This window comes from Mytilus galloprovincialis, chromosome 6 (assembly GCF_965363235.1).
Source record: "Mytilus galloprovincialis chromosome 6, xbMytGall1.hap1.1, whole genome shotgun sequence".
Lineage (NCBI taxonomy): Eukaryota > Metazoa > Mollusca > Bivalvia > Mytilida > Mytilidae > Mytilus > Mytilus galloprovincialis.
The window spans coordinates 3,322,159-3,344,144 of NC_134843.1; the positions used below are offsets into that span (position 1 = coordinate 3,322,159).

At 31.7% G+C, this 21,986-nt stretch overlaps 1 protein-coding gene across 4 annotated transcripts in view; it reads right to left on the reverse strand.

Moving 5' to 3' along the window:
* The window catches only part of LOC143078718 (short transient receptor potential channel 7-like), a 93,486-nt gene that overhangs the window by 36,007 nt on the left and 35,493 nt on the right, over positions 1–21,986 (reverse strand). For 2 of the 4 annotated variants that reach the window (XM_076253643.1, XM_076253644.1), the window contains exon 2: positions 2,717–2,875. In XM_076253643.1, the coding sequence (XP_076109758.1) occupies positions 2,717–2,875 (159 nt within the window). Of the gene's footprint in view, positions 1–2,716; positions 3,215–21,986 lie in introns of those variants that run through there. The other 2 variants (XM_076253646.1, XM_076253645.1) reach the window with 1 other exon arrangement.

The window sequence follows — 21,986 nt, forward strand, 5'->3', positions numbered from 1 at the left end:
TTGCCTTTATTTATATAGTACATTGTAAAAAGTGAGCATTACATTGTTATTAAATATGACTCATCACGTTGGGATGAAGATAAACATTTTACCACTTATAATTGGAACAGTTTGAACTGTAAAACTCAAAAATAAAGTTCTAATTAAATTGGCATTTAGCTTTTTCTACTTTATTTGACAATTCACCTTTATACATATATAGAACAAAATACGGTTTACTTGATTACTAAATATTGTTTAAAAGTACATTTAATGACACTACCGGTACTTCGTGTCTCATAAAACACACGCTATTACAGCATTCATATATAGAATATAATTAGGCTTACGAGAATTCTAAATATTATTTGAAAAATCTATTTATGACAATTGCGTGATTACTGCAAACAACCTATATATATATATTAACAAAGTTTGAAACTTCAATAATCAAATTTATACAACCAAACATTTGCTTCGTTTTCTTTGTTTGCTTTGTATTATAATTTATCTGCATTAGCCAAAACTTGAAAAAGATACAAAAACATCATTTATACATACACCCAAAATTCATTTAAACGTTAAAGTTATAGTTAACCCTTAATTTTACACAAACCCTGACTTTTCTGCATATGACTTGAAACAGTAAACTTATTGGCAAAAACTTATCAAAGAAAAAAAAAAAAGGATAAAAGAACAAAAGATAGCTTATTTTGTTGATATCAAACATGTTTTTTTTTGTAATTCTGCAAATCTTCCTTGAATGTGCTGTTTAAACTACATTCTTTCTTTTCCCGTAGATTTCAGAACTGATTTCTCCTTTGTTACGAGTCAAAAACCAGTACGATGTCCATGTGCCAGTTATCTGCTTATATTGTAGTAGTTTTTTTTATAAGATAATCATGATAACGACCGTGCATACAGAACGAGAAAGGTTCATACAGGGAAAACGACCGATGTAATTATCACATTGTATTATACATAAACAGCACACAAATATGTAAACATTGGAAAAGTATTTGTAAACATTTCTACGGTATTTCTATTTAAAAATACACGTCTATTGTATTCCAATCTAAAAAAAAGTCATGTCTATTGTTTCAGTATTTAAAATTAAAATTCAATGTTTATATATTGCTTGATGTTATAAATAAAAAAAAAATGAAATGTGAAATTTTCTTGACATAAAATAGATAAGCGTGATAAGAATACTACAACAGTGTAAAAAGAGACGATTTTCAATGTAATATAAAGACATGATTTGAAGACATTATCTTGTAAGTACGATCAAATACGACGAACTTATCTGTTAATATTGCAGTAGTTCTTTGCACGATCAGCATGATTATGGTCGAAAATACAAAACAAATAAGTTACAAACAGGAAAAACCACCGATTCAATTTAAGAATTCAACGTTTATATATTGCTTCATGTTATCAATTTATAAAAAAGAGACTTAAAATAGAAAGCTGTTTAACACACTGCAACAGTGTAAAAAGAGATAATTTTTTGATAAAATATATGTTTTGAAGACTTTTATCTTGAAAAAAAAACCGAACTTATTTATAAAAAAGAAGATGTGGTATGATTGCCAATGAGACAACTATCCACAAAAGACCAAAATGACACAGACATTAACAACTATAGGTCACCGTACGGCCTTCAACAATGAGCAAAGCCCAACCGCATAGTCAGCTATAAAAGGCCCCGATAAGACAATGTAAAACAATTCAAACGAGAAAACTAACGGCCTTATTTATGTAAAAAAAAATTAACGAAAAACAAATATGTAACACATAAACAAAAGACAACCACTGAATTACAGGCTCCTGACTTGGGACAGGCACATACATAAATAATGTGGCGGGGTTAAACATGTTAGCGGGATCCCAATCCTCCCCCTAACCTGGGACAGTGGTATAACAGTACAACATAAGAACGAACTATAAAAATCAGTTGAAAAAGGCTTAACTCATCAGATGGACAAAAATACAAGTGGACGTGGCCCTGTACTTATACATACCGACACAAAAAGACACAATGAACAGATCTGAGAGTACTCGCAGTTATCTGACAGCTAGTTCAAAGCCACTAACAACTAATAAAAAAATCATGCAACTAAGACTAAACTATCAATCCTTACACATCCAACATCCAATGGCTTTAGTGTAAAGACGTCATAAACAGCCAGAGAAAAACATGACCTTGTGCGATGCCAAGTTACAGGTATCGACAGATTGTAGATCCATGAATATGTATATACATATAAAATACTAGGAATATTTAGTTAGCTTTAATTTACTGATAACAAAATCAATATTTATACCAATAAAAACAATATTCAATGATCTTATTACATTGTTGAATAGGTAACCTTTTAGAATAAGTTTTTTTAAAGGAGCGACAAATTTACATGGATCATTTCTAAATTTCCGGGCACGGTTAACAACATTTCCTTAAAAATGAGGATGTGCTATCCCGTTTGAAATAAGTTTTCAACAGGTACAACCAAACTTCAAAACCAAATCTTTATATCTATGGAAAAATTTAGTAAAGGTTTTAAGTAATTTATGGTAACAATATCCCTGGTTTAATAATTTACCAGTAATACATAGGTTGCGTTCGTTAAAATAAAAAAAACGTCACAACAAACACGGGAATAGCGAACAAGTTGTGAAATATAAACACCGTAAGATGGTGCCAAAGGAACATCACCATCTAAAAATGGAAACTTACCTCCAGATGTTCATTCTTGACAGAGAGTCTCAAAGCAGTTCGTCCAAGAGCATCAATACAGTCCACATTCAGGTTAGGATTCTCTTGTAGAATTCTCTTGACTGTAGGGATGTCACCAAACTCCGCTGCATGCAGGAATTCTTCTTCTGTATCTGCAAGCTGCCAACGTTTGTATGATTTACTCAACAGAAATAAGTTAACAAACACATCCTCTTTACCCTCTTTCATCTTACGCTTATCTTCCTTTTTAAATTTAAACTTTGGAGAGTTAAAATGAAAGTGGTTGTTATTTACTGTAACATCCGACGACATAATTGCCTTAATTTGCACAGTTACTAAATCAGACAATTATTGGCGTAATTAGCCACATTATCTATATTCTATTGTCATTAATTGCTCCTAACAAGTTTTAGCTGTAATATTAGATTAGAAAATAGGAAAATCGCTTCTCGTTGATGAAAGTCAAAATCACAAGTGTAGTACGGATGTAGTAGGAAAAAGATTACGTAATTGTAATTTTCGACTGATAACTAAATCAGATCTAATTTTAATACACCAATAAAATTGTTCGATATCTCCAAAACATAACACAAAACTCCTGTCATTGATTTATCATATCATATCAATATTGAAATAGATTGTCAGGTTAAAAAAATCTGTCTGTTTTGTCAACATCAGGCTTTCGTGTTAACATATGGGTGATATATTCCCCTTTAGCCGATCTTGAATAATAAGAATGACCTATCTGATTCCCTCGGTCTGAGCTATGTAACCGTAATTATTGCCTTACTTTTAAACCGAACCACAATATTAACTGTTGAGAATGAAACATCATATTCCTCGTTGACAGGTAAATGATACATAAACAACAATTAATAACTCTAGTTGGATAAAATAAAACAATCAAGACCCGTGGCAGCTTTTGTTTATATAGTCCTCTGATTAAATGATGCTTTATGAATAAGCAGATAATTTTATATGGCTATAAGCACTGTAGGTCATGAACAACGGACAAGGTACTAATCGACAATTCAATTTGACATGTTTCTTCCAGAAAGCATCTTTATCACACCATTAAATATAACCGAATAATTTTAATATGATTTGCAAATCTACAAATAGGTGCGTTGGAATTTTTGCCTTTGGTTGACACTTCGAAATACCATATGTATATCGCTGATACTATTTTCGTAAACTCTGCATTTTGGCGACCCTGTGGCATATTACTACCCGGGACATGTAAATGGAATCATGAAGTAAAAGAAAGTTGATCTTGAAAAACCCAACAATTGTTTGGGTTCTAAATGTAACTGATGTGTAAAATAGGGCTGCTTATTTAAACATGTAAAAAACTTTTAATCAGTTTAATCGGCGCAGTTTACACATGGATAATCACTAGAATAAATTTCCTTTTATTTCATTATTAACAAATAATTATACTGATGTGCTATTCTTTACTTTTCTCTCTTTCTCTCGATGAAAATAAATCAACCGTTGCTTCATTCTCACTTCCGAAACAAAGGTAGGAATTGAGGATTGTTATAAGACCTTTTCAACATTGAATTTGCAATTCATTTTAATTATACAGTCCTTGAAGCAAAATTACCTTTCACCATTATGTTGTGCTGTATGTACATTAAATCATCCAATACAATCTCTTTGAATCGAAACTTTTCTAAAACTGCATATACATTTTTAAGTTTAACAAAAAAGAATAACAAAATTAATCCCCCATAGTTCTTAGTTATACAGGAACGTCAATATATAATTAATATGCAAAACGTCTAATCCATGATTGACGGTAAGATTGGTTGATTGGTGATTTTTTTACACCGCCGCATCAGCACGAAATAAGATTTATCGCGGCGATCAACGTTAAGAATTAGAATGACAAAGTCCTTAAATGGAACTCGATTCTTAGAAAAGACAGAACAAAATATAAAACTTAATAGAAAAAAGAAGAAAGCGAAGAAAACCTCCATGCTGCCTTCTTAGATACGCGGTTTTCTGAAAATTGTTGCAGATGTTCGCTTTTCTTAATTCATTTATGCAGTTTTCATAAATCTGATAAATAAATTGTTGCTAAAATTCTAAAAACCCAACCTATTTCCAGTTGTTTTATAGTGTTAATGTAAATATAATTGAAAAAAATTAAATTATCAATAATGCTTGTACAACAAAACAGGTCGGATGTGAAATCTACATCTTTGATGATAAGCATATAATCAAAACTGACGTATACGTCACAGACACAAAGATATTAGCCAAGCCTGTACCTGAAAAGGTAAGTTGGTAAACAATATCTCTAACAAAGATAATAAAGTGGTTACTAATATTCTTTTTGGTAAGGTAGTTTTGTCATATAATCCTAGCAATTAACCATGAGAATAACCATGATTTTGCAGTATAAAAGTAAGGGATGTGGTATGACTGCCAATGAGACCACCAAAGTTCAAATGAAGTTGATGTAAGCAATTATAGGCAACCGTGCGGCCTTAAAAAACCTATACTATATAGTCGACCCCGAAATGAAAATATGAAACAATTCTGAATCTTTGTTTTTTTGTAATTTCAGGTGACATGAAATGGCTGTCATAATACACTCATCCTTTCATGAAATGTTAGCTTAGTTCTTAAATACTCTGTGATCACTGCTTGTAATGACTAAGACTTTACGGCATTTTAAAAAGATGACGATACCAGCAGATGTGCAAAAGATTTTGTCTTTAAATAGTCATATTACTGGATGGAAACGAAATATGGACTACACTAAGTTAAAACATTTTAATGGTATTTTAACTTTCACCCAGAATCATCAAGTTTCCTTATCGAATAGTAGAAACGTAAGTTCACATATTTAGCTCACAACACTTACTGTTAGTTTGAATTTCTTTAATAATTCAACTTTTTATTACTGGTTTTAAAAATATGTGTTTTAAGTTTGTTCTGATTATCACCATCTAAACATCATAGAAGTTTGTTCGTGCTTTCTCTTTATTCATTAAAAAAATAGAAGCTTCGAACATATAACCTAGTTTTAAGATAAAATAAGAAGGGTATTAAAATAAATTAAATCAACTTAAATGAATTTATACACAGAAAAGAACAAAAATGAGTTATTGTCAAAAGCTACCGTGATTCAGTTAACAAGGTGTCACTGGTTTGTTCTTCCAATTGTAATCTTGCTTTCAATGTGTTAAGTTAAGTATGACGCATCATGTGTCATAACATATCAGACATAAACTGTTACAATTAAGTAAACATTATTCATTTTTTGTAATATTGATATACTTCATATTTAACAACAGTACTCATGCACCGTTGATATTTATATAAACAGTATACCACTAGTCCATTTAACTACTTCCGGCATATGGTTCTTATGTAATGGCAGATATATTTACATGTAAATATAATACAATGTTACATCGGATAACTCCTGAAGTATTCCGATTGTTAAAGTACGAATCTCTTAATCTATGATAACCAGAAAAAATAAGTTTTTTTCTTTATACAATTGAAACACATACATTGAATATGTATTGTCCTAATATACAAATCATAATATACTACTACACACAGCCATCATTAAATATATAAAAACCTTAAAAATAAATTTAATTTCAATTTTTAACAATTGTCTTTTCATTGATTGTCTTTGATTGTCATGAAGATTACGATAAAGTGACGATACTATGCATTTTGAACCTCGCTTTCACATGCACTTGTCTTTGAAAAATATACCGTAAACTTTTGTAATAAAGTATGTAGGTATTTTTTTCATATACGTGCTTGTGCCTGCTTTTTACGTCTGTGACAAGAAAGTAACGTGTTAGATTACAAGGTAGCAGTGCGCACTTGAACTGGTTATCAAGAATTCCGATGGATCTTCAACACACGAGGAAATTCCAAGACACAAAGGCGGTTTTCAGCTGGACTCTGAACAAAAATGTGTACTAGTTCAGCGAAAAAGGACATCGCACGATACACCTCTCCAGGAACAAAATTTCACCAATATCTAATCAATGTGAATCGATTCATAAAAACAAGGACTTCAGATCGGTGCATCGCTAAATAATACTTTACAACTTAAATAACTCTAAAAGTGCCATCAACGGAAATACTCTCATGCCAAACAATGATGGAATAAATTCCACTTAGCCCACAATTCCTGTTTATTTTATATGCTCAAACCTTTGGTACATTGTATGATTCTTACATATTAGTATCATTTTTGTTCTAGGGTTTTATCAATTGAATGTATATAAAAAAAGTTGTCGTACGTAATTATCCAACTTTATGGGATTGCAATTTGTGTACCTAAATCGGATTTTATGATTCATTATTATTTTTCAGACACGAATGGAATAAATTATATTTAGTCAATTATTGATAAATATCAAAGTGGAATTTCGAATCGTCATTTAAATTGCAATTCGAATTAAATCTATGTTAAACAAAACACCAAAACATTGACATAAATTCTCTGCTTTAGATCTTAAAAGCCATGAAATAGACGAAGAGTTCTTGTCATTAGTCGTTTTTATGATTAATACTTTTGTCAAACCTTTTAACATTCAAATTAAAGTTCTCACTTAGGAAATAAAGTAAATTGCGTCAAAAGGAAATTCATTTCATACTAAATCTTAGAAATCTAGTTTTGACGTCTGCTAAACATGAACAGATAAAAGAAAAATATACTTTAAATTTTTGTCACGTATAGACTTATTGAAACGTTCCTTGCTTGAATGATTTTTTGAGAAAGATTTATTTGATATAAAAACTTTACTAATGTGATGTACTAGTAGTACCAAGATGTAATCATAAAATTCTCAACAGGAATTTTCACTGATAGCAATCTTTTAATTTGAAAGAAATATCCAGCATTAGGAACTTCAAATGCTTTTCAAGATATCAAAGATTACACTGGAAATTCTTTTTAAAATTTTGTTTTAAGTGATCTAATTTATTAATCTTTAAATATAATGGAATTTGATGCGACTGTCATACAAGTTAAAGGTTTATATAGATAGCTATAAAACCAGGTTTAACTACCATTTTCTACATAAGAAAATACCTTTACCAAGTCATTTGATTAGGGACTTTTCGTTTTAGGATTTTCCTCGGAGTTCAGTATTCTTGTGATTTTACTTTTTAAAACAATTTCATTATCTTGTGTAGCCCTTTATTTACCTAAGGGTATAAATATCACTTTAAATTTGATAAGCAAATCAGAAACAAAATCCTTGAAACCAACGCATAACCTTGTTAGGTATTTAACTATATATCATAACTTCACAGAATGCAGACAATAGACTTTTTTTTTAAAACACTTCATGTAGTTAGTATAATTATGTTTTTGTATTAATTTTCTAGTCTGTTTGCCCAAAATCACATTCACCAAAGCTAATATAAAGGGTTTAATTTTGAGGTTATACACGTTATAACAAAAAAATAATCGCAAACATTAAAAAGTGGAAATCATAAAAATTGAATTAAGACTATAAAACAAAGGTACTATAATAGTTTTTTTTTTAAATTTTAATAGCGTCTATTATCAAGGATGAAATCCTGGAAGGTTTTTTATGATATATTTTCTGTTGATTAGATTGTCCTTGAATAATTTGTCACCCACACCCGACGACGTTGAAGTACATGCAATTGGACCTCTCCAATATTGTCTTGAAATGATTGTCCACATAATAAATCGATAGGCTTTACCGAAATTTGTTACCAATGACATGTAATCGAAAGCTAAGACTATTAATCAGGAATTCGAGTAAAACATTGTCAGCTTTTATCTAATGCTTTGTCCGTTTCTGTGTGTGTTACATTTTAATGTTGTGTCGTTGTTCTCCTCTTATATTTAATGCGTTTCCCTCAGTTTTAGTTTGTTACACCGATTTTGTTTTTTGTCCATGGATTTATGAGTTTTGAACAGCGGTATACTACTGTTGCCTTTATTAATGCTGTTTTTTAAAATCAATAATAAGGTTAATTCATATTTACAAAGATGTTAAAAATATCTGGTGATCGCTTTACAACACAAAGGATACGAGTAGCTTCATATTATGGGTAGCATATGCTACTTTTAACATAATTATACAGAAAAAAACCTTTGTTTTATTGTTTTACATTCTTGTCATTGAAACCAAATATTGACCTCTTTCTTCTCCGTCCGACTTCTAAAAATTATGTAAACCATCATGACATCTGTATATGTATGGTCTTGGAAAAAATATAATATCTACGAAATCGACAGAATAATCTGATTACATCATAGGTCATAACAGATAGATAAAATTGGGTTAATATCTTACAAGACAATTATGCTTCAGTTTTATTCTGGCAAAATTGATGAAAAAAATTACTGGAAATAGCTAATAATCGTTCAAAATTCTGTTCTCATATATGTTTGAAACAAAAAACAAACATACTTCATTTATTTGACTTACACTGTCAGTCATTGTTAATAACGTATTAACACAGTGCACTTACTTTCCACAGGAACAAATACAATAGTGAAATGGTCATAGGTCCTTTCACTTTTGTTTTGTTCTGTGTATATGATGCAAGAAGTGACATATCACAGAATACTGTACAACTGCGAAATTTATAGATTAAAAATTCATATTTTTTTTTTTTTTTTTTTTTTTTTGTTGAAGTTTTTTTGGAACATCATACATATGTGAACTGCAGAATCAGATTCACATGAGTTCTTAATTGTATATTTTTACAACAACAATATTATAAAACAAACCCATTTTTTTTAAAAGATCGAGTATAAGGTTTATATCTAAGGAAGCGTATAAGCGCCACACATTTTTTTATTTTTTATTTTTCCTCCTATGTTTGCGTTAAACGCAAACCTTTGCGTTATAACGCAAACCATTGCGTTAAAACGCAAACCTTTGCGATATAACGCAAACCTTTGCGAAATTACGCAAACATTTGTATAACGCAAACATTTGTATATCGCAAACATTTGTTTTATCTTATTTCTTATTTAAGATTCAAAGGAAACAGTAGTTATTAATGGAGGAGGCTGTATATATTAAAATTTATCACTTTTGTAGTCATTGCAAAGTAAAATGCTTGAATAATTACATCATTGACTAATAATGAGCAGAATAATATAAGAAGATGAGGTATGAGTGCAAATAAGAAATCTCTCCATCTAAGTAACTATTCATAAAAGTAAACCATCAAAGGCAGAGGTATGGTCTTCAACACGGAGCATTGGCTCACACTGAACAATAAACTATAAAGGCCCCCAAAAACGATATCCATTTTGAAAATCGAGTAAACTGAGGTTATACCGAAGAAAAAAAGCAACCCTGCTAATATAGCTTTAACCGAATATAAATTTACTTCCAAAGTAAGCTTCGTTTGAGAACTGTGTAAAATAGGTTAGATTCAAACAAGCTACCCTTTGGCAATAAATGTATAGAATGAAGATGTTTTATTAATAAAATTATGTTCTCTCTATTCAAATTGCTATCCAAGCATCTTAAAAATACTTCATTATATTGAAATGAAAATTCAATGACTTTCTATCAAAGAATCTTGATCATATTCTGAAATTTAAAAAAAATGTTTCCTTATTAATAATTCATTTTAAAGCAGAAAGATCATTTTGTCTATTTGACTTGGAGGTTTCGCAATGGTATGACATTATTTTTTATCTTTCAATTTGAATATGACTATATACTAAACTATATCTATTTTATTGTTAAATTATATACTTTTCTTCTGATGCACATTAATTTATGTATAATTGCACTTCAAGTATTCAATTATTCCTATGCATATTTATTATAATGATTTGGCCTTGTATGTATGTTTCTTTTTTTTTATCTACTAGTAAATCACATCCGAAATGAACGACAGACGGACATATATACAAAACTTAATAAATAATTGAAATCAAGATATTTGCGTTATAAAAAAAAAATGTGTTGCGCTAATACGCTTCCGTATATATCAGAGAGTTGTATATCAAAATAATTCGGGAATAGATAGTATGAGAAAAAAGTAAAATCACAAAAATCATGTACTAACTCCAAGGAAAAATCAAAAAAAGAAAGTCCCTAATCAAATGTCAAAATCATTAGCCCAAACACATCAAATGAATGGTTAACAACTGTCATATTCCTAACACATTTTAGATATTTAGAGACTTGTTCAGTATACAAAAATACATGTCAAATGTATGATGAATTGAGAATAAATGTAGATGATTGTATAAGTTAGACAGTAACCCAATAACATAAGGCATCGTGGCATTATTTGTAAAAAAAATTAGTTGAAGAAAAAGGTATGGCTAATATTCTTGGGAAATGCTTCACTCATAGGATAAAAGTAAGAACTTTGACAAAACCTTGCAGAATTGCAATATAAAATTGGCCACTTAAATACTTAAGAAATTCCAACACCTTCCTCATATCATCTTTAATTTATATGACGAGGGGATGGGGTGGCAAAAGATACCAGAGGGACATTCAAACTCATAGATAGAAAACAAATTGACAATGTCATGGCTTAAAAAGAAAAGACAAACAGACAAATAATACATGTAATACACAAGAAACAATTTGCCATATTGTTCATAAATTCATTGCTGTATTTTGATTTTCAAGACATCACTTATATGGATGTAACGTGAAATAAATCATTTAAGCAGACGACAAATAAATGAATTCTCAGTCATTGATAAAAATTGCAGTTATTGCCCTTCTTCTTCTTCTTCTTCTTCTTCTAAACAGCAAATGACTGGAACAACTTATCTCTCAATCGATCAATTGTCTTACATTTTTCTTAATGAAAACAGATTTCCATTTTGAATCAGATTTAAAAAAATGATATATGAATGTTGAATCAAAAGTAGAAAATCAATGACTTTGAAGTTCAAAAAGATTTTTAGTTTCAAAGAAATTGATTTGTCTAATCAGAGAATATTATGTAAATTGAAGATTAAAGACATTCCGGTTTTACCGTAATCATAGTTTGTTAAAATGCATATGGTATACTTTTTTTTGGATTACGATATGCATTACGTGTGCTTTACATTATGAAATATTTAATGTTTCTAAAACACTGGATTGAGAAGTTTCACAGAATTATACAAATAAATGCAACAGTAGTATACCGCTGTTCAAAAGTCATAAATCGATTGAGAGAAAACTAATCCTGGTAACAAACTAAAACCGAGTGTAACACATTAACTATAAGAGGAAAACAACGAAACAACAGAGCACTGAAGTGCAACAAATCACAGACGACAATGCAACATACATGTATACGAACTATTATAAACCTTGTCATACATGTAGGTTAAGTGAATGATAAGAGTTGACAAAGAGATTGTTTAAAAAATTTGTATAATGAAAAGTAAGTGCCATATATTTTATAATCTCTATTGTAATACAAAGATGAAGATAAACAAATTTGAAAGAGTTCCGATGTCTAGTATATATATCATTGTAAAGAGAGCAGCTGGAGCCTGCATTCGAATGCAGAATCTTCCCTCTGCATTGAAGACACAAGACTCATATGTGGCTTTTAGATGTTTTATGCTCTTTGGTCGGGTTGTTAATTCTTTGACACATTTTCCGTATCCTTTCTCATTTTTATTTTACAGGACTTATTAATTCATTAGGAACACAAAAATTGCTATCACTGAAATGTTAAATGTCACTACAGACATGGGCATGGCGAACGAGTTGGGAACTATACACACCATAGGAAAGGTTCATAGGATCATCATAATCCCAAAAGGTAAAAATAAACAAACACTTTTTGATTAAGGTCCTTTATCATGATGTTGTGTTCATAGCAGCAACTGGACACTAAATGAAATTGAGAATAGAAATTGGGAATGTGTCAAAGAGACAACAACCCGACCAAAGAGCAGACAACATTATGATTTTTATGATTTGAACCTTAAAATATTTGCAAAATAAGGATTTTGAGCCAGGTTTAACGGTGTACGTTTTAGTGAACGTTGAAACGTAATAATACGAGCGGGCATGGTGCCATGTGAAAAATTGAAAACAACACGTTTAATAATTTCTTGCGTCCGAAAGGCCTTTCTGGATTTACCTTTATCAGGAATGCTCAAAGCCAAACATTTGAAATCCGAAGATGAATAAGTACCGAAAATCGTTGAAGAGCTATATGTCAAAAATACATAAAATAAATAGCCAAATTCATATAAAGCCAACTTTGCCTGAGAGAGTTGAAACCTTAGTTTCTTGCGCAATATTCTTAATTGTAATTGATTCATCAGAGTATTTATTTTTTTATCTGAAAATTTAAACGCCTTATTGGACATAAAACTTCTAGAATAATGTTCATACTTTAGTTTAGAGTATTTTAATTAGTCTGACAATAGATGTAGCGTGATTTCACAAGAGACGATTTAACTTTTTTGTACTGACTACATTTGTGTCTGTTCTTATTATTGCAAATGTTTACAGCAATAGATCAGAAATGAAACATCTTAATCAGTCCTACATTAGACATATGCTTTTTGTTATATAATGTATACGACTGTCATAAAAATGAGAAAACAAGAAAATGCCTGTACCAAGTCAGGAATATGACAGTTGTATCTTATTCGTTTGATGTGTTTGAGCTTTTGATGGTGCCATTTGATTAGCGAATTTCCGTTTGAATTTTCATCGGAGTTTAGAATTTTTGTGATTGTACTTTTTACTAATCTTATTGTATGATCAATTTAATAAAGAGTTGAAGTCAATGCAGTCTGATTTAGAAACTTCAGAAGTAAAATAGACAGGGAAGAATTTTAAAACACGGAACAGGATTCTTTTGTTCTCGAGTCGATTTTTTTTCTTTGTGCCATTACATTGTGATTTGAGGTTTCAATGAGAGAATTTAAATATTAAAATGCATTTCAACGAGTTTTATAAGTGTAAAATGTGAAGAAAAAAAAAATGTCATGCATCAGTTGAGCGTTCTTGATAAAGGTAAATCCAGAAATGAACTTTAGACGAAGGAAGTTTATCAAGTATTATTTTCATTCACTTAATTGAGTAGATACTGCTGCTGATGGAATATCAGCAAAATCCTGACAGTATCACCAGCTCAGTAGCTGTTGGATTGGTGAGGCCAATTATAAACTATTGTTAAATTTTCCCGTTTATAAAATTTTACATACACTTATCAATCTTTATCCATTTTCCCACTTTTTGTAAAAAATATGCAATCCAGAAAATGTGTGTGCAAATCTGTACTGTGTAATAATGAACAAGATTTCATGAATATTGAGGTGTTAAAAATATAGACATGTATCAGTCAATGAAGATTGGAATAATTTACCCTATAAAAGAGGGACGAAAGATACCAAAGGGAAGTCAAACTCATAAATCTAAAACAAACTGACAACGCCATGGCTAAAATGAAAACAGACAAACAAACAACAGCACACATGAAACAAACTAAGGATTAAACAACACGAACCCCACAATATATTGCAAGCAATGATTATAATCGGTAGTTTTCTTTGGAATGACCATTAATTGTAGTAGTATATTTTGTGTCAGCAAAAACTCTACTTTTTCAACGGCAAATCATTATACATCAGGAAAACTACATAGTAACATAGTGCATTAGATTTACCTATTAATGCTTAAAAGACACCTTTCATTTTAGCGTTATATTTTGTCAGGTTGTACAGACTTCCCCATTTTGTAAATTAAACTTGGAAAACGATATATTCGTTAATACTTTAATATCAACGAGAGGTAACAAAAAAAACGTCGAAGATAAACAGACAACACCCTGACAAAAAAGAAGAAATGACATTGACACCAGCAACCGCCCAAAAAGAATTAAACAATACGAAAATCATGACTCAACTCATGTGCATTTTGATAAATATGTTGTTGTCCCCGCAGACAAAGCCCCAAATAACATCGTTTTTGTCTGTAAAAGTCACTACATTAATTGCTTGATAAACGAATTAGGTATAGACAATTCACTTGGAAACTCAACATATACCCTCACGACACTTACCAAAGAGGAAATCCTGGATAATCATAGGTCTGTTCTTTGTTCCTTTGGTATTTCAACCATTTTCAAACATTTCTAAATTATTAACATCTATTTTATCAGCAATCAAAGACGGACTTCAAAGTTATTGTGAAACTGCCTATTCTAGAGGTGGCGTGAATCAGATGTGGATACTTAAAAATTCCAAAGATCTTTTAGAGTACATACAATCTAACTCTCTTTCATCTTGTAACAGTATTAAAACATTTGACTTTTCTACTCTTTACACAAGTATTCCACATTCCAAACTAAAAGACAAACTGAAAGTGTTGGTACTACTTTGCTTCATAAAAAAGAATGGCCAACGTAGATACAAGTATCTTGTCTTAGGGAGGGATAAATCATACTTTGTAAAGAATCACTCTGATTCAAACAAAAATTTCTCTGAAACCGATATTATCAAGATGCTTGATTTCTTAATTGACAACATATTTGTAACGTTCGGAGGACGTGTTTTTCAACAGACTGTCGGCATCCCAATGGGAACAAACTGTGCCCCTCTACTTGCCGACTTGTTTCTTTATGAGGCTGACTTCATGCAGGAACTTCTTAGGAAGAAAGATAAGAAGTTAGCAATATCCTTTAACTCTACTTTCCGCTATATAGATGACGTTCTTTCACTAAACAATTCAAAATTTGGTGACTATGTGGAACGCATCTATCCCATCGAATTGGAGATAAAGGATACTACAGATACAGTTAAGTCGGCATCATATCTTGACTTACATCTAGAAATTGACAATGAGGGTCGGTTGAAAACAAAACTTTACGACAAAAGAGATGATTTCAGCTTTCCAATTGTGAACTTTCCATTTCTAAGTAGCAACATTCCAGCAGCACCTTCATACGGGGTATATATCTCCCAATTGATACGATATTCCCGTGCTTGCATTTCCTATCATGATTTTCTTGATAGAGGGTTACTGCTCACAAGGAAGCTATTAAACCAAGAGTTCCAAATGGTGAAGTTGAAATCATCCCTTCGTAAATTTTACGGACGCCATCACGAGTTGGTTGACCGTTATGGAATAACCGTTTCACAAATGATATCGGATATGTTCCTTACGTCGTAACTACAATCCCCTTCCCTTTCATGAATGTGACCTACCGAATTAGACTATTTACCGGATTTGTAATCACATAAGCAACACGACGGGTGCCACATGTGGAGCAGGATCTGCTTACCCTTCCGGAGCACCTGAGATCACACCTAGTTTTTGGTGGGGTTCGTGTTGTTTATTCTTTAGTTTTCTATGTTGTGTCATGTGTACTATTGTTTTTCTGTTTGTCTTTTTCATTTTTAGCCATGGCGTTGTTAGTTTGTTTTAGATTTATGAGTTTGACTGTACCTTTGGTATCTTTCGTCCCTCTTTGAGAGTAAATGGTTCACTATTGGGGCCTGTCGTGTTGTTGATGACAGTAAAACTGCGTTGTTGAGACGTATTCGGCGGTGTCATTAAAGAAACATGGAGTACGCAATTTTGGTAACGACATTTGGATCATATCTCTGCGATACATGGTAATTGCAGAGTAACTATGCAGCTAGGTTGTGATTGATATCGAAACAGTTACTCGTGTATATAGAGGGTTTATCAAGCAATATGACTTGATTTGTTTGGACTTATGTAAATGAGGTATCCGATCAAGTGTATGCAGTTATTATATTTAAAGAAATATTCATCTGGATCAATTATGATTGTCATTTTATCGGCATTTTAACATTTCCATATAAACGGGGGATTGGCTAGCCAAAACAAAACAGGTTCAACCCACCATTGTTTCTTAAAATGTCATGTACCAAGTCTGGAAAAAATTGACAGTTGTTATAAAACAGTTGGCTTCTTTGTTTGTTGTCATTTGTTTTTGTTCCAGTTCAGTGATTTGTTGTTCCGATATTTTCCTCTTATCGTTGAAGTGTTTCCCTCGGTTTTAGTTTATTATTCCATTTTTTTTTGCTTAAAAGATTGACCATTCAATAGTAGTTCACAACTGTTGCATTCATATACCGCCAAACATCAGAACAAATAGATAGTGCGTTTTCAAACTTACGAAAGTTCAAAGTCAAAACCGTTAAGACTCAATTGTTTTAAAAAAATTGCCGTAATAAAGGTACACTTTTTGTTGATTCAACATATAATATAACAATAACAGTCCTATTTAAAAGAGGGACGAAAGATACCAAAGGGACATTCAAACTCATAAATCTAAAACAAACTTACAACGCCATGGCTAAAAATGAAAAAGACAAACAAACAACAGCACACACAACACAACATAGAAAACTAAAGAATAAACAACACGAACCCCACCAAAAAACTAGGGGTGATCTCAGGTGCTCCGGAAGGGTAAGCAGATCCTGTTCCACATGTGGCACCCGTCGTGTTGCTTATGTGATAACAAATCCGGTAAATAGTCTAATTCGGTAGGTCACATTCATGAAAGGGAAGGGGATTGTAGTTACGACCTAAGGAACATATCCGATATCATTTGTGAAACGGTTATTCCATAACGGTCAACCAACTCGTGATGGCGTCCGTAAAATTTACGAAGGGATGATTTCAACTTCACCATTTGGAACTCTTGGTTTAATAGCTTCCTTGTGAGCAGCAACCCTCTATCAAGAAAATCATGATAGGAAATGCAAGCACGGGAATATTGTATCAACTGGGAGATATATACCCCGTATGCAGGTGCTGCTGGAATGTTGCTACTTAGAAATGGAAAGTTCACAATTGGAAAGCTGAAATCATCTCTTTTGTCGTAAAGTTTTGTTTTCAACCGACCCTCATTGTCAATTTCTAGATGCAAGTCAAGATATGAGGCCGACTTAACTGTATCTGTAGTACCCTTTATCTCTAGCTCGATTGGATAGATGCGTTCCACATAGTCACCAATTTTGAATTATTTAGTGAAAGAACATCATCTATATAGCGAAAAGTAGACTTCTTCCTAAGAAGTTCCTGCATGAAGTCAGCCTCATAATAATAAAGAATAAATAATTAATCGTATAGCTTACAACATTACTATGTTTATACACATTATAGTTTTCAAATGTTTTAAATTCTGAATAATGTTAATCAAGAACAGCGCTTTTTATTCATGAAATCTTTAAAGTGTATTTTCACTAACGCAGAAAACTTCAACCCTTGTAAATGTCGTAGTAATAAGAAATCTGAAATTTATAAAAATTGGTCAAGTCTTAAAATGTTACAAACTATGTTATTTTGTCTGCAAGTTTGTCAATATCAAAATCAGGCGATTCATGATTACCAAGTAAAGTAAAATAACATCTAAGACGTTGTAAGGACATTCCATTGGATAAGCCCTGGTGCATGCCACTACAATTATTACATCGGAATCCGGTTCCTCTCAATATAAACTGGCATGGATATAAATTAAATGTATATTAAAGACAGATCAGGTTAGAACATTTTGTTCTTTCTAATTCCATTGTCACTGGATACGTATTTTTGCATATAGTTAGCTAAACCGTTGTCACGGGAAGTATTCCGTACGACACCAAACCGAAAAAAACTGTCATATCTTATTGTGTTACATTAGTATGGTGCTAATGTTATCTGTAACTTTTGCTGTTACGACTAATAATTCATCAAGATGTTTCAAAATATTATCAGTTAAATCAACATCATTAACATTTCATTTTGTTTCGCACTAGTCAGGTAGGTACACGTTTGGAATACATTGGTATTAACATTTGCACATTTCATTTCCATTGTGATTAATTAGCCCTGTACCTTCAGTTATGAATCATTCATTTTGAATATTTTGCATAACTTACATGGTAAAGTATTCTTATTTTTATTTCAATATTTGAATTTTGCTATCAATAAATCAAAAAGAAAAAAAATATTTATTGTATATAAATATTACCTATTTGCGACCATCTTATATTTTGTATATTATCATTTCATAGAAAGTGTTGTGTTTATACCTTGTGTCTGATCCTATTGTTTTCAAAGACAATCAAGCATTTTCAAAAACTCTAAAAGTCAATTTTGCTGCAAGATCACTCCTTCATTTTTAATACATTCATCCCATAACAAACAATAGGCCACAGAAATTAGTTGTATATGCACATAGATTTCATTAATCTGTTTCTTTGACATACTGTGGACTTAAATCCTTAAACTGGAAATCAAATTGTTTTCTAATGAAAATTCTAGAAGGTGAGAGGCGAAAAGTATGTATTCTTCAGGAAATGGTTTAAGATTTAAGAACTTTGAAACAAAAGATAATATAAAGTATAAGGATAAATGAACCTTCCTTTTCCTCCTGTTTTAGAGACCCATCTTTATCTTTAAGACATATATACTGTTGTGATCCTAGACATTTTTTAGTTCTTAATGATATCGCGTTTGCAAATAAATCGCATTGACGCAACGTCAGATATTGCTACCATTTAGTGTAACAGAAAAATGACGTTATCTAATTCTTTCTGCTTTCCTATTTGGGTAAATGCAAAGTATAACACACAAGTATAAATCCCGTGGGATTCCAATCCAATATGATTTTATAATTAACATAGGATATTCAATTTTACTGCTGGTAATTATGATCAATTATGTGTTTTTGGAGGAATATTGCTGCATTATATATTCAACCCGAGTAAGATTTTATTCAAACAGTGACATACAATAGCTTCGGTACTTATACATCTTCGGATTTCAAAAGTTTGGCTTTGAGCGTTCCTGATGAAGGTAAATCCAGAAAAGCGCTTCCGCAATAAATTATCAAACGTGTTGTTTTATATATTTATACTTATGATACTGAGGTTTTCTTACTTTTTGATCGTCTTATAGATGTGTATTTTTGTAATGTGTGCATCGTTGCGTTTTTTTTTGAAAGCAGGGCATTTATATTTAGTGGAGGAAGGAACACGCGAATGCAGTTCATGCCGTACCTAGCATATATTACGCTTGTGGCGACGTCAAATTATGGTAACGGACAGACTTGCAAGACATTTTCATTAATCCGTATTTTTTTATAGATAACCCTGTAATCTTAATGCTATTTGGTGTAACAACTTCAACTTTAAAAGTACTTTTTATTGGTATAGTTATCAAAGACGAAAAATAATCTTCACGAAATCAAATCTCTGTTTTTTTGGTCGTAAAAGTTTTATGAAGGCATGAAAGTTTAACTCGGACATTCCTGCAAGACATTGCAAATCTATTGTTTTGAATTGAATATGTAGCTCAATTTATTTTTCAATTCGAATTTTGAGAGCTAACACTTAGTACAAAACGATCGTGCTTACAATTTAAATTATCTGTCAAAATTTTATTTTTGAACTGAAATGTTTCAATTTCCAAATTTAATTTCCGATGGGACATTACCGTCCATCGTATTCTTTTGAAAATATGTATGCAAATTTTAAACGGAGACAGCCATGTTAATCAATACTAAAATATATCACGTCATAGAATGTTCATGCAAAATTTCGAAGAGTTGCAAGAACATTTCGCGAATTATTCGAGTTTAATGTTTCGAGTTTGTTACATGGGACAACGCTAAGTTAACGTTTTTCGGATAATCTGTGTCTTCCTAAGCCTATGAATATTATATCTTTATTCTTTCTTTATAATAATGTAAAAATGTAAGAATTAATCTTTATTTTCATGTATAATTTGAAATATTTATTTCAGCATTTCTATAAAAAAAATTCCCGTCAAATATTTACTTAACGCTATATTTCGTGGTGGTAGCAATATCTAACGTTGCGTCATTACATAAACTGTCCCATATAGGAATAAGATATCTATCGAAACACAAAATCCAGTATTTTGATTGGTTTATTTATGAGTATGAGTACGATAATCTTGCTCGATAGTAAAGCTAGGTTCACACTATCGATCAGATCAACTTTATGTTCCGGATTGTTCAGATTTCCACGACCAAGCGGGACAAAATTCTTGATCAGTCCTGTTTACGACTTCAACCCGACTGCTATCCGACTGTACACGACCTTAACCCGACCATTCACGACCATTCACGACTCCTTAACGACTCCATCACGACTCAAAGCTGACTACAAATTGAATGCATATTCGATAATTCCGACCAATTCACGATCTCTACACGATCTTTAATCGACTAGCTATACCAAATCAACTATACTCGATCTCAGCCTGATCTCGGCCAGACTAGATCGACTTGATCGTAAAGGGGTCGTAGGGATTGTCGGGCATAGGTCGGGTATGTACAATTTCAGTATAAAAACATCTGAAACGGAGCTGCACCGGATGAGTCATTAAGTGTTACCCTTGTCCGTCCTTGAGTACGTATAAATACGTCCCAATAATAATTTCATTTTACCTCAACCAAATTTTATGAAACGAAAAACCATAAAACACAGATCAAGTGCGAATTTGGGTGGTGTCACTTTTATCATTCTTAAGTAATGACTCTTTATAACGTTATATGCAAGCTGGGGCATTATCTGTGTCCAATGGACACGTTTCCCGTTTATTTGGTTAGATTCATTAGTTCACAGAAGGTTCAGTAAAATTTTACATTTAAAATATCTACATGGAAATAAAGCAGTTGGATTGTTTGGCAAGGTGGTTAGGGCTCAGATAGACAGGTTAATAGCTTTTACGGAGCTTGAAGAGACCGTAGAAAAAAATAAACCAAAAGGGGTAGACAGCAAAGGTTGCCGAAAAATCTAGATGATGTCGTGGCTGACAAGGCGACCACTGTATGGGCAGTTTAAATAGTAATCACAAAAATACTGAACTCCGAGGAAAATTTAAAACGGAAAGTCCCTAATCAAATGGCATAATCAAAAGTATGAGAGACTTGCAGGAGCTAAACAAAGAGGACCCAATGCATATGGTTATAAATACTTCCTGAAAGTACAGTAGGACGTTGATTTGTTATAGGAGTTTTACTGCTCTTTTCTTGTCACTGGAAAAGTACTGATGTTAAATAGCAATATACATAAATATTACCACCCCCTTTCCTTGCTTTCTTAAAAATTAAGCCTACTGTTTGTGTCATATATAAAGGCAACAGTAGTATACCGCTGTTCAAACTCATAAATCCATGGACAAAAAACAACGTGTGCATATGTATGTAATCAGTATTTTCCATAGATCTGATACCCAGTAGTTGAATGGTTCAAGATATTTCATTTTGGTGTATCCATGGTAACAACCTGCATTTTTTTTTACTAATA